The 13,728-nt window shown below is 43.0% G+C and overlaps 2 protein-coding genes across 5 annotated transcripts in view; one reads left to right on the forward strand and one right to left on the reverse strand.

Moving 5' to 3' along the window:
• Nucleotides 1-1,417: 1,417 nt before the first annotated feature.
• Nucleotides 1,418-7,526, reverse strand: sirt5 (sirtuin 5). Of its 3 annotated transcripts, none has more exons than XM_084548333.1 (9): nt 7,279-7,526; nt 6,453-6,568; nt 6,227-6,360; nt 5,867-6,092; nt 5,429-5,516; nt 3,021-3,074; nt 2,799-2,922; nt 2,297-2,412; nt 1,418-2,191 (listed from the first exon to the last, which is right to left on the reverse strand). In XM_084548333.1, the coding sequence occupies exons 2-9, from the start codon at nt 6,553-6,555 to the stop codon at nt 2,119-2,121; spliced, it is 918 nt and encodes a 305-aa protein (XP_084404459.1). In that variant the 5' UTR covers nt 6,556-6,568; nt 7,279-7,526; the 3' UTR covers nt 1,418-2,118. The 3 variants fall into 3 exon arrangements, with proteins under 3 accessions (XP_084404459.1, XP_084404460.1, XP_084404458.1); XM_084548334.1 differs by lacking the exon at nt 7,279-7,526 and adding an exon at nt 7,026-7,151; XM_084548332.1 differs by lacking the exon at nt 7,279-7,526 and having other exon boundaries at nt 6,453-6,752.
• The window catches only part of phactr1 (phosphatase and actin regulator 1), a 44,741-nt gene continuing 38,298 nt past the window's right edge, over nt 7,286-13,728 (forward strand). The window contains exons 1-2 of one of the 2 annotated variants that reach the window (XM_084548326.1): nt 7,286-7,390; nt 9,582-9,860. In XM_084548326.1, coding sequence (XP_084404452.1) covers nt 9,746-9,860 — 115 coding nt within the window. In that variant the 5' untranslated portion in view covers nt 7,286-7,390; nt 9,582-9,745. The remainder of the gene's footprint in view (nt 7,391-9,581; nt 9,861-13,728) is intronic. The other variant, XM_084548327.1, reaches the window with a different exon arrangement.

Below are 13,728 nucleotides of genomic sequence, written 5' to 3' on the forward strand. Positions count from 1 at the left end.
AACATGAAGAACAGCACAAGGTGTTGACCTGGCCTCCAAATTCACTAGATCCCAAACTGATCAAGTATCTGTGGGATGATCCATAGAGGCCCCTCCCCTCAAAGGCCCCCCCACTAACAACATTCTGTTGCCAGACACCACAGGACACCCTCAGAGTCACCACAAGGGAGACCTACACAGTATTAGGATGATCTTTGTCCAAAAACGCTATATCTGTCTTGCACAGCATAAATAAAAACCGTGGCGACACTAGAGGGATGCTTCAGTTTTATGTAGCAGCGACATTGTACCGTCCAAAGTTTCGCTCAAGAGAGTCTTTTGTTTCTTTCTTGTCGAAACTTTCCACCTCAGCTGTGGTAATACAAAAGCACCACTGGACTGTGACTTCCATTATTGCAGCATGGCTCCCGTGAAACCAGCTCCCAGTTTGGATTCATGAGGCAGACGCTCTCTCTATTTTAGGCTGAAAATGTTCCTTTTTGATAAAAAAGTTAGGTTGCAGTCTAGGTTGCTAGGGCACTTCCCATTAATGCACTGAGCACCTATCCTTCACTTTCTCATCTCTCACTATACATACATTCATGTGCTACCACTGTATTACATATCATTCACATCGTGTTCCTTCTGCATCTACAGTTAGAAGCTTCGGCAGGCAGGCCTGGTGTTAATTGTCCAAAATCTTACTATGGTTTTACTACCAACATGCATCTGTGCTGCAGTTTAATTAATTGTCAAGAAGGATGATTAAACCAATCAATAACTGTTTGATTCTTGTTCTAGGAACCAGACTGTTGTTGAAAGACGCTTTAAAAACTGTGAGCCCGTCCTTTAGGATGTTAGAAGAGACCCACGTTAGAGCGAGGAGCGTCCTTCACAGCATTTGTCATGGTTGTGACATATTTATGACATTGGTTTTGTGTTTTGTTTTCCTGCTTAAGGCAAAATTGTCAATAATTTATTGTATTAAATCACTATGAGTATGTGTTTTTTTATGTTTAGGGATAAAAAATGTAGTTTATTGATGAATTCTAAGCAGTGCGTGTTCTTTAGAGCTTTGTATTCATTAAATCCTAATTTCCTTTTCCTCTAATTAGACAAACTACTTCTCTAAACCCCTGCTATATACACTGGACACTAACACAGTTCTGGTCTTTGCTGGCGTGCAGCGTTTGTTTATGCCCAGATGATGGGAGAAGCGGGGGTTGGGTTGGCTGCGGCCGAGGAGCCAAGTGTCAGACACAATCTCATCTCGTAGGTAAGCAGAACATCGCCTTTACCAAAGAACCTACAGAGGACTTCTCTCACGCCACAGCAGTAAACTCACCGATCATCTCTGATTCACACTGCTGCATTATTTGCAGCGCTGCACGTTTCATACACGCGCACACACAAGCATGAACACACTCTGCAGAGGCTATTTATGAGTCCACATTTATTTCAAAACAGACTTCATTTTGCACGCATAAGCTGCTCCAGTTGTGTCAGAAACCGTAACATACATGTGACACATCCTTCAGAAGGACACGCGTGGAGACGCTGCTGCTCTCACAGCCCGGCTGAGGGGAATGCACAGTCACTGGATTCCTGGCTTTCGCTTACTCAGAGCCTCTGGAAGGCATCGTGCACAGTATTCATCACAGTCCATAAATTCAGACAACACTGCAGTGACATACACAAACACCACATATCCCAGGCTGAGCTCACACATCCTTTGAAAGGAGTTTTTTTTTTCCCACCATCTCCTCACTGGAAGACAGCAGCAGCTAAACACTGCCCCCTACTGTCACACAAGCGCCGCAACAGGACTGATGAAGTTGGTGGTGGTATTTTAATCAACAATCAAACTTTTTTTTATTCGTGCATTGTCTTTTTTTTTTAAAACTTCTTACTTTTATAAAATGGAAGTTTGATAATTACACCATTAAGGAAAAAAAAATCGGCGCTGAAGCCACCACCCGTAAAATTCTGAGCAACGATTTAACGATTCAAACAAAAAGATTTCCTTTAGCTTTATCGTTTGTTGGCTAAAGTATTGGGTTCTTCTTATGCTGACCCTTTTATTCATCGTTTTTTTTTTCTACCAGTAAAATAGTGCAGTGTTAGACAGCCAGCTCTCCTTCAGTTTTGTTCGGCCTCGTGTTGCGCCAGCGCGGCAGGTAAGGTGCTGCCGCAGGGGCCGTGGAAGTGGAACCTGAAACGGAAAAAAAAAATAAAGAAACGTCACCTATAGCGGGACATAATACGCGAACGGAAACCATGTCATGTGTGTGATTGTGCAACAGCAAATGAAACGTGCTTGAAGCGCATGGTGGCCGGCGTGTCCTCCATGTTGAATTCGGCCACGGGGACGCCTCCGGCCGCCACCTGAGGCGCAAACATGGCTGCCGGATACACGACGGATGAGGTACCGACCTGCAGACGAGGGTGTCAGGTGAAAAATTAAAAGGATTAAAAGGTAGAATTACTTCAAGAACAAAAATCAAGTGTGCTGCTGTCGATGCACCAATTTGGCCTTTTTATGTATGGTAGATTTAAAACGTAAAACTTGAAACATTCCTCCAAATTAAACGCCAACAAGCAGTGTGATACTGTATAGACTCCTCTGCAGCTGTGTAACTAAGTACTGCAGCCAGACAGATACACTGTCACTCAGCATCCTCTATAAATTAGCTCCTGCTGACTTTTAAACTTAGCTGTACATATTGAACAAAGGTTTACAAAGTGCATCAGTAAATTTGGAAATAATATCAATGCATTGTACTCGTTTTGGTTCTTTCACACTAACATACAGTACGTACCACAAGGCACAGGTCACAGCCGTCCAACACTTTCTCTGCACGGGTGAGGATGTCGGCGTCCAGAGTCTCTCCAAACCAAACCACAGCTGGTCTCAGGAGACCCCGACAGCCTGTCTGCTCACACCTGAAACACACACACACACACACATGCTTTGTGAAGACAAATACTACTAATTTGAAAAGAGCAGAGTGGTAAAAAGAGAGCGTGTGTGCGCGTCCTACCTGGGCAGCTGCTCAACGGGAATCTGAGCTTCATGTGTGTCTGGGTCTGGAGCTCTGAGGAGACAGTTAGAAAAAGGTGAATTAAAGGTAGAAACACAGTTGTTAACAAGTTGTAAGAAATGTCTCTTATATTGTCATTCATTGTTTGTTTGTGTTGTACTGAAACACTGTGAGGTGTTTACAGCTCCTGTATGAGAGAGCACTGAGAAATACATCAGAATCAGACAGCACAGGTGAAGTGAATAAGATGTATTACTTTTGTTATCAAAGCAACTGCAACTGAACATTTTGTCTTAAAAGTTGACGCATTAGAAGCAGGAAAAATGGCCAAGTGGAAGCATTTGAGCAACTTTGTCAAGGACCCAGTTGTGAAGGCTAAATAACTGGGTCAGAGCACGCCGTGAACTGTAGCTGCGTTGCGTTTCCTGGTCGGCACCTATCAAAATTGGTCCAACGAAGGAAAAGCGGTGAACCGGCACCAGGATGCACTTTAAGAATACGGCGAGCCAGTGGAGGCAGAGTAATGCTTTGAACAATGTTCTGCTGGGAGATGTTGGGTCCTGCCATTCACGTGGATGCTACGTACCACCGACCTAGGCATTGTTGCAGCATGTGCACACTTTTATGGAAACAGTATTCCTTTTTTTTTTTTTTTTACTACTTTATTGCAATATTTTGTCTACATATACAGCAACTTCACTTACTTCCCCTTTTACATTGCATTTTTTTTTTGTTTTTTAAACATAAGGCAACAGAAAAGAGACAAATAAATAAATAAATACAAAAAAAAAATAGTTAAAGGGAGGGGGAATTTGTTATATGGGTGTGTGTGTGAGTATGCGTGTGTGTGCGCGTGTGTGTGTGTGCGTGCGTGTGTGCGTGTGCGTGTGCGTGTGCGTGTGCGTGTGAGTGTGTGGTTGCACTTGTTGTTGAGTATTTATTGGGGGGGGGTATTTGTTATTGGCTATTTATGTGTATATGAGTATGTATGTGTGCGTGCATGAGAGCGGTGTATTTAAGTCTACATTTTATCCGGGTATAACTTTTGCCATTTACCGAGTTGGTTCCTAACTTTAAAAGTAAGTTTTTCCATCTCTAAAATATTTTCTATTGTGTTATGCCACTTACAAAGATCTGGGGCCTTTGCTTCTTTCCAACCCCTTGTTATCTGTTTTATTGCGGATATATGTAGTATATTGAATATTTTTTTATGTTTAGGTTCAATTTTCTTAGCCAAGTCCATCCCTAGTAAGTTCTCTATTGTTAGGATCTGCTGTAAGTCAAAAATATATTTAATTGCTTTACCAAATTCCTCCCAAAATGTTTCTAAAACTGGACATAAAAAGAAGATATGACTATAATTTGCGTTTTGCTCTCCACAGCTTCTCCAACACCTAGTCCCTAGTTGTGTGAATTTACTACATTTATCAGGTGTAAGAAAAAATCTGTGCTGTAACTTCCAAGCAAATTCATTCCAATATTTTGAATGTGTTATTGCCATATTCTCTTTTACTGAATCTATCCAATTTTTCCTTGTAATATCAATGTTTAACTCTTTTTCCCATTTTTCTTTAACTTCAGCCTTTACACAAGTTAGTTTTTGTAAGATTTTGTAGATTTTTGAAAGATTCCCCTTACCTGTATTCCTATTATGGATTAAATATTGTACAGACTCATTTTCTGTTTTTTCCACTAAGTTTTCCTTAACATAACTTCTTACCTGTAGGTATTTAAAAAAGTGTCTTTTATCTAAGTCATATCTGGAGGCTATATTTTCGTATGTATCTACTGTGTGTTTTTTCATAACTTGTGCAAATGATATCAATCCCTTCTTGGAAACAGTATTCCTTGATGGAAATGGTTCGGGAATAGTTTGAGGGGTGCAACAAGTTCAAGGTGTTGACTTTGCCTCCAAATTCCCCAGATCTCAAGAATCTGTGGGATGTGTGGGACACTAACAAGTCCAATCCAACCTCTTAACTTGCAGGATTTAAAAGATAATGCTAGTCTGTCTTGATGCCAGAAACAACAGCACACCTTCAGAGCTCTAGTGGAGACCAAGTCGCGACAAAGGGGAACCTACACAGTATTGGGCAGGTGGTGATTTCTTTCATTTATTCTGCAGCTGAGCTTCAATTTAACAAAGGAACATTTGTCAGCTATCTGAAAACATCCATTTTAAATGCCAGGTAAGTGACAAATTGACATTTGAGCCACTTTGTTTTTTTTCCCTTTTCACTGTGTCATCAGGCGTCATTTAGCTCGCTGACATTTGACGGACCGAAACGGCCCGTTTTCTCTGGCATTTTGGGCTCAAACGACTGCGATCGATATCTCTTACTGCACGTTTTCATACCGCTGAGGGAAAACAGCTGGATTTAGAAAACAATAGCAGCTGAAGCTCTTACCCTTTGCCCTCCAGAGCGTCACAAATGGGACTCTTGTAATTGGCTGCTTCATGACTGCAGGTCATGCAGCGTGTTCTGAACAGGCTACCTGCATTTAGACAAAAATCAGTCAACAGCTACTTAAACCATCAAGTCATGTGCTTCCAGTTTCTAAAATGTGCATCTTTTGGTCATTAAAACCTTTTATATTAATTAGCCTTTGTCTTAATTAAATGACATTTTTAGTCAGGCAATTTTATGGAAGGTATAAGTAATGAAACTGATCTGCAAATGATTAGCAAATGCCCATCACAATTTCCTCAAATGTCAAATGCGATTCCTACAAAATGTCATATTTTGTCATGACAGACACTGCCCTGAAAATAGTAAATCAATTACCACAATATTCAGTCCAGATTTAAACTATTGACACACGCTGTCATAAGTTTTCTTGCTCACCGTGGATTTCCAGGATGTTTTTGGATCCGGCTCGGCGGTGCAGCTCGTCGATGTTCTGGGTGATGACGGTGACCTTGCGACCCTGTTTGCGCAACCGCTCCTCACACTCGGCGATGGCCAGGTGAGCGGGGTTGGGATTTTTTGTGAGCATGACCTCCCGCCGGTAGTGGTAAAACTCCCAAACGCGGGAGGGATTTCTGGAGAAGGCCTCTGGGGTGGCCAGTTCCTAAACAGTTTTCAATTTCATAAGAACATTTTCCTACATTTGCATTGAACTGCAGCTGAAATTAGATGCTCTGAGTGCTTACATACTGTGTATTAGAAGACATGGAGCAATATGGAGACTCTTATCAGACTTACCTGTGCTTGCCATTTCCTCCAGTAGCCTCCCGCTCCTCTGAAGGTGGGTACGCCACTCTCGGCGCTCACCCCTGCTCCGGTGATGATGGCGATGTTGTTGGCCTTGGAGAAAATCTCCCTGAACGCTGCCAGGTCTAAAAAATAAACACAACAAAGTCAGAAAAAAAAATACTACAAATAACAGACGCTTATAGATTTGTAATAGTCTTCAAACAACAGAGGATACCTGAACTGGGTCTGGCCATGTCTCGGTTGGCCCGGCTCTTTCTCAGGTGAGCATACAGGTGAGCATTTAAGGCGGCTCTACAGGTGAGCTGGCGTAGTATCATCAGGTTTTGGCAGCTGGGGAAGAAAGATATTTTGCAATTTAGTTTGTGCCCCGTCATTAATTTTATATTTGAGGCTGATTTTCTTCCATAATTACAAACTCTGACAAAAAGGGGAGTAGATATGTGTCACTTCCGGGTTCCATCTTTATTTAAGTCAAGAAACAAAGTGGGAATTTGGTAAACAAGGAAAGGAAATGTCTTTAAAATACAGGTGGAGTTGCTTTAAAGTTTGGCTTGTGTTTGTCAAAATGCGTTAGAAAGTCTCTAAATGAGGTTAAAGGTGAAGTTACAGCGAAGAAGCACCAGCGATGTTTGTGTTTATAGGAAAAGTCACTGTAGCTTTAAAACCTCAGAGGTCATCTCAATTAACAAATAAAGTACAAAGCTAACATGCTAATATATATTCGACAAACGTGATATGAACACGCTAACGTCCCGTAATATAATGCGGTAGTTTTAAACTTACTTACACGCTAAATAAAGACCCTCCTAAAACGGAGTTAACAGGGTCTTTGGTTAGCTCATAGTAAGGTATGCTAGCTAGCTAAGCTAACAGCCTGACAGTTAGCACGCTAACAAGCTAGCGCTGGTAACCAGGGAAACGGCTAACGACAGCGAGCGTCGCATTCGCTTGTGAAGGCAGCGTGTTTGTATATACGTCCACGCGTGAGTGGGGGGTCTATTTTATTTTTCCTTCCAGACGTGGGGGTAACCGCTGACTACCTGTCACGCCGAAGCCAGGACCATCAGCCGTGGCAAAAGCAGGAACTGGCCCAGCAGGGGCGGTGGATTGGCGTAGCTGTGAGGACCGGAGCCTATCATGGAGGACAGCGAGGTAAATAACAACGCCTTTTAAACGGACGAGCAGCATAGGGCGCTGTTGGACCGTGGTACAGAATACACCTTACCTTCATCCAACATCAGATTTATTCTACTCACTGCGTTTCTACATACTTTTATCACTAACTGACAAAAAAATATATCAAAATGACGTTTATTGTGCAGTCCCTCTATTGTGCAAGCTCTTTAAAAACCTTTATCTGAAAAAGAAAAACCTTTATCTGTTCCGCAGAGTAGCGCATAAAAGATAAATAATGAAGAATAGGATAAAAATTGAATGTAAAATATTGCACAGACTGGTGTAACTGGGTTTTAAAGTTTTTACACCTTGTGATGTAATACTCTTGCACATATATCAGTGTTCATTGTGGAGCCTAACAGCAGCAGGAAGGAAAGACCTTCTGAATCTTTCCTTCACACATCGAGGGTGAAGCAGTCTGTCAGGTCACCATGCACGGGGTGGGACTCATTGTCCAGCATGGAGGACACTTTAGCCAGGACCCTCCTGTCACCCACCTCCCTCAGTGAGCCCAAGGGGCAGCCCAGGACAGAGCTGGACTTCCTTATGATCTTATCCAGCTTCTTCCTCTCCCTCTCTGTGATGCTACTGTTCCAGCAGACCACTCGGTACAGGATGGCTGATGCCACTACAGAGTCATAGAAGGTCTTCAGGAGTTCCCCTTTCACTCCAAAAGACCTCAGTCTCCTCAGAAGGTAGAGCCTGCTCTGTCCCTTCCTGTAGAGTGGCTCAGTGTGGTGAGTCCAGTCCAGCTTGGTGTTGAGGTGAACACCCAGATACTTATAAGAGTCCACTTGCTCAATGTCCATTCCCTGGAGGTTCACTGATGAGGGGAGGGCAGAATGCAGTTCCATTTCCACAAAAAGCCCTAAAGGGTATTAAAGGAAGTCTCTTTCCTTCCTTTGCATAGACAGTAATATCAGTTATACATGTTGATAGATGTGGTAGTGTTAAATTTAAAATGACACAGCAGCAGAGAGTGTTGTGTCATCAAGAAAGACATCTCCGGAATACTACACATCAATAAAACTGGAACAATATCCTTTATTCAGCAAAAATATTAAGTCCAGGTTGTGTCAGTTGATTAATTATGTTACTAAGAATTAATACGGTTGTGGAACGCCAACAAAAAGGTGATAGAAATGTCAATAAATAGGCATTTTTGATAAATAATTGTAGGCAGTATATGGTTCCTGAAGGCCTGGCTGGTTTTCTGATCAGTGCTATCATGAAATTTTACTGAAAAGAGTATTAAATTCTTAAAAAGGCAATTAAATGTCATATATTGGATTTGGTGAATAATTCAGAAACCCAGTTTGCAATCATCTCCACTAGAGGCCAGCACTAAATTAACCGAACAGAAAGCACAGCCCTAATTTGAACAGGCAGACCTGGATTGTGACCTGTGAGGTCTGGAAATCAATCTGAAATTGGAACTTTATCTTGTTATCTTTGCATTTCTTATTATATTAATAAAACTGACTTCTGTGTATTTTTTATTTTTTTTATACATCTATATACTAGATTTAAAATAAATCTGTCTCCTAATGTTTCATTCAGATGCTTTTGGACACAGAACCTTTTAAATAAAATGGCCATTATTGATAATTTGCATCTTTTTATGGCTGCAAATAGCATTTGTTTTCATTATCAGTTCATGGGGAAATTGTAGAATCCATGATATGCCAGAAAATTCACTGATGCTTCTTCTAATTGTCGTGTTTTGCACACACACCAAATTTACAATCGTAAAAGTCAAAGACAAATAACAGTTGCAGCTCTAATATTATTTTATTTGTTCGTTAAATTATTCATTTTAATGATTGTTTTGTACCACTAAGAGTCTGAAACACAAAGGTATACTAAGTTAAAATATCTTATCTGACAAAAATGCATCAAATCTTACCACCTGAGAACAGAAAATGTTTGTCATATTTGTATTTTAATGGTTAACGACATTGCTAATTGATTCCTTGCCCTTTAACTGATGATTTGAGCCACATGAGACAGACAAAGTGATGATTTTGAGGTCATTGTAGTCTGTTGCTTTTCATTGGTCAGTTTTCTCAAGTTGGAACTTGAGCAGGTGGAGCTGACTTGCAGGAAAAGACAGGAACAGACGCTCATCAAGCCTCCCCGTCTTTCTCTCCCTCTCTCCCTCTCTCAGTCTCTCTCTCTCTCTCTCTCCCCTCCATCACCATTACAATAGCCCGCCCCCCCTCTCTCCTCCTCCTACACCGTCTGCCCGGGCGGGTGCACGAGTGGCTGCTGCGGCGCTGAATCCCTCGCAGTCCCGCCGGTCTCCAGTGGACGCTGCCCGGCTGGCCGAACATGGCGGCGGCCCCGGAGGAGGAGGAGGTCGACCGCAGACCGATCCGGAGGGTCCGCTCCAAGAGTGACACGCCTTACATCAACGAGGCGAGGATCTCTCTGCACCTGGAGACAGGTAGGCAGCTTGCCAGCTCCCTTGCTTCTTGTCTGGGTGTATGTATTTTTTTATTTGCAGCCTTTGCGGGGCGGGGAGGAAGGAGGGGGGGTTGTGCAGTGAAATCGGTTCTCTCTGGGAGAAGAAACTGCCCCCATCGCTTGGTGACAGTTCCCACGCATCAGCATGACTTTGGGCTTTCATTGTGCAGGTTCGCAGCTCGGTGGACGGTAGCCACGCAGTGACTCATGAGGCTTTTATTCCCGCTATGCGCGAGATATGCGGCGTATAGCTGGAAACCCAATTACCTCTACAGGGAGAGGGGGGTGCGATTGATTTGCCGTTGCCCCCCCACCCGTGCCAGACTCCGCCTTGATTGTGCAGTGAAATTTAGTGTCGAACTTGGCTGCTCATCTAAAATGCGCCTGTTTATTAATGCATTTGGAGAAAGGGCGAGGGGGGGAAAACGTGGAGCATGAAGCTCGGTTTGCGATAAGTTATTGTTTCCTTTGTTGCCATGGTCACGACGGCACGCTGTCACGAAGCCTGGATGATGTGCATCTTTGATTTAGGTTTGCAGACAGAGCTGGTCTCCTTGGTTTGGGTATGAGGTCTCTTAAAGGGGAGGCTGCTTTAAATGTCACATCAGCCGGAGCTGTCCACTCCCCCTCGGTGCTGAAAACGTGTCAACGCCAACCTGAGCCCCAAGCATCAGAATTTCTCCACTCATGATCTTCCCGGTCACATGTATGAGAGGACTCCTTTCTCTTTAATCTATTTTTTTTATAATGGGCTGCTGCATCCCAGCTTCTTGTCTTCGACCCTCCCACAGAACTGTGACAAATCCCAGTCACATGGTGTGTGTGTGTGTGTGTGTGTGTAACCTGGGAGTCCAGGCGACACTCAAGTCGTTATTTTCCATTTCAGCTCCAGCTTTTTTCCCGCCGCTGCTCTTTTTTTTTTCTTTCAGAGGTGAGAAATTTACGTATGTGAACAACCAGTCTTACATAACTCTTAATGAGATCAGGAATTACTCACATACTCGACCTGTAATGTGCCCCCTACTTAGCCTACTTAGACCTCCATGACTCATGGCGAGCAGACCCACCTAACTCTCCCTCAGCTGCCCTCTCTCTGGCCCTCAGCAATCTTCCCCTTCCATTTTGTTTCCTATTAAACGCCACGGCAACTCGGCTAATCCAAACCTCTAACAACGACGCTATTTTTCTTTTCACGTATAGCTTTGTGTCAGGCTTTGCTTGAATCTGAAGGAGGGGGGAGGCTGCTGCTGCTGCTGCTGCTGCTGCTGCTGCTGCTGTGTCTTCTTGCTAACTGCTCCTGGCTATTAGCTGGAAACACAGCGGGTCAGGCTGCAGCTGCACGAGGCTGCCGTGCCATCACCGAGAATCCATCGGGCACTGCCGGCTACGTCCTCGTGCCTTATTTCCCCCTGCCTCCCTTCCTTCTCTCTCTCTCTTTTACAGATATTTCTTAGGTGTAATCCTGAAGCCACCCGCTCGCCCGCCCCCCTACTCGCCCACTCCCTCCCTCCGTTCCCATTCATTCCAGGGTTTGTGTGTTTAGCTGCCGTTGTTCTGCATAAACCCAACCCACTCTCTCCTTTGATGTGTGTCACAGTTCACATGTGCCATCCTCCGTGTGCTTGTGTGCATGCTAGTCTGGTGTGCATATGTGTGTGTGGGAGGCCGTGTGTGTGTGTGTGTGTGTGTGTGTGAGAGAGAGTATTGGGTTTAGTAAACAAGAGTTTATCACCGTGGCTTTTGCCAAACAGCTCGTCATTGTTGCTCTCTTCAGCCCAGCCCTCTTCTGCCACGTTCGCTAGAGAAGCTACTTCGAAGGCTGTGATGTTGATCAGACTCCAAGCTTTTTTATTGATCTGATTTGTCTGGACTCAAGACATTTTATTTTTAGATAAAAAAAAATAGATAAATAACACTCCTGACCTTTCAGGAGACTCTGATAAAAGTTGTTAGCATCCTGGCTCCAGATTCTTGTCTTCATTTCCTCTTAAGCAGCTGTAAAAGTCAAATGAAAGCTATAAATAACACATAGTCGTTCTTATATTCTTTATTTTGAGTTTGATTATCCGAATTACAAAAAATAATCCTGATTAACACCAAAAAAAGCTGACTGGGTAGCTAACAATTTGTGCAACCGGAACAACGGAGGCGTTACTCACATCGTTTTTGTACCTAAGCCCAAATGAATGTTGGCACAGCAGCGGCTGTTTAAAAAATAATTCAAGCAGATGCAGCAAAGTCATGTCACAGATGATCGGCTGTAGGAGGTCAGAAAAATGACAAAGATCTGTTTAGTTGTTTAGTTGAGTAGAGAATCCAAAGCTGTCATGAGCTCTTTGTGGAAACTATAAGAGGTGAATAAATCTGATGTACGTATTTCAGCCTCTGGATGTTGTACTAGTCAATCTGTTGACTAATATTTGCTTACTTGCACTTCCAGCGGAAGCAAGAATCATTAGCATTCATTAGTGTTAAGTTTGTGACGAATTGAAGCTGATTTGCTCTCAGTTCTTGTTTCTGTCTTGAAAAGTTTCCCGTCCCGTAGCTTCTTATTTTCACTTTCTTCATCAAGTCTCTGAGTTTGGGCTTCTGTTGTTTGGTTCTGGGCAGCTTGTTTTTTCTGCTGCATGCTGCTGCAGTGAGGTTGATGACGGCGGGGAAACTCCAAGGTGTCATGGGATATGTGTTTTTATTAAAAACAAAACTGTATTAGACAGGCGTAATTCACTAGTATAACAACTGCTCTTAACTGTGATATTAAGACATATTTCCCAGGAAACAACATGATATATATATATATTTATAAAACACCCACCAGGTTCCCACAACTTTCCAATGAGCCACTTTATGGAGAACTCTTTCTCCCTTGTTTTGTTTTGTTGGACAGGTTTGTTTGTACCACCCCTTGTGACCACAGTTTGACGCAATTTGCACAGGGCTTTTTTTTTGTTGTTTGTTTTAACCAGCTCCTCCTCCTCTTCATTGTGTGCAGCGCTTTCAGGCCTTCTTTTCTTTTTTTTTTCAAGCAAAAGCTGACATTGCATTGATAACGACAAAGTCTGCAGCGATTTGTCTTTTTCTTTTTTTCCGTCAGATTAGACACTGTTTAGTGCATTGGTGCTTTCCTCTGTTGGAGCTAAGACACAGGGCGCTGAAGGTCTGAGAGGACTCTACCTTTATACACTGCCTGGCCAAAAGAAATGTCGCCACCAAAAAAAACCCCACACTTCTCTGCAGTACTGTTTTGATAATCTTCTCCAGTGTCACCAGATTTATTTCCATCCAGTGTTGCATTCATTTTTCACCAAGATCTTGTATTGATGATGGGAGAGTCTGACCACTGCACAAAGCCTTCTCCAGCACATCCCAAAGATTCTCAATGGGGTTAAGGTCTGGACTCTGTGGTGGCCAATCCATGTGTGAAAATGATGTCTCATGCTCCCTGAACCACTCTTTCACAATCTGAGCCCCATGAATCCTGACATTGTCATCTTGGAATATGATCCATTGATGGAATAACCTGGTCATTCAGTATATTCAGGTAGTCAGCTGACCTCATTCTTTGGACACATAATGTTGCTGAACCTAGACCTGAGCAACTGCAGCAACCCCAGATCATAGCACTGCCCCCACAGGCTTGTACAGTAGACACTCGGCATGATGGGTGCATCACTTCATCTGCCTCTCTTCTTACCCTGATGCCATGGTTCTCCACTGTTGTTCTTCCAGTTTTTAATAATATGTTTTAGTAGTTTCTACAATCTCCTTAGATGTTTTCTCTGCTTGATGCATGCCAATGATTTGACCCTTCTCAAACAGACTAACATCTTTTCCACGACCACAGGATG

Source organism: Chelon labrosus (assembly GCF_963514085.1).
Source record: "Chelon labrosus genome assembly, chromosome: 7".
In the NCBI taxonomy this organism is placed as follows: Eukaryota; Metazoa; Chordata; class Actinopteri; order Mugiliformes; family Mugilidae; genus Chelon; species Chelon labrosus.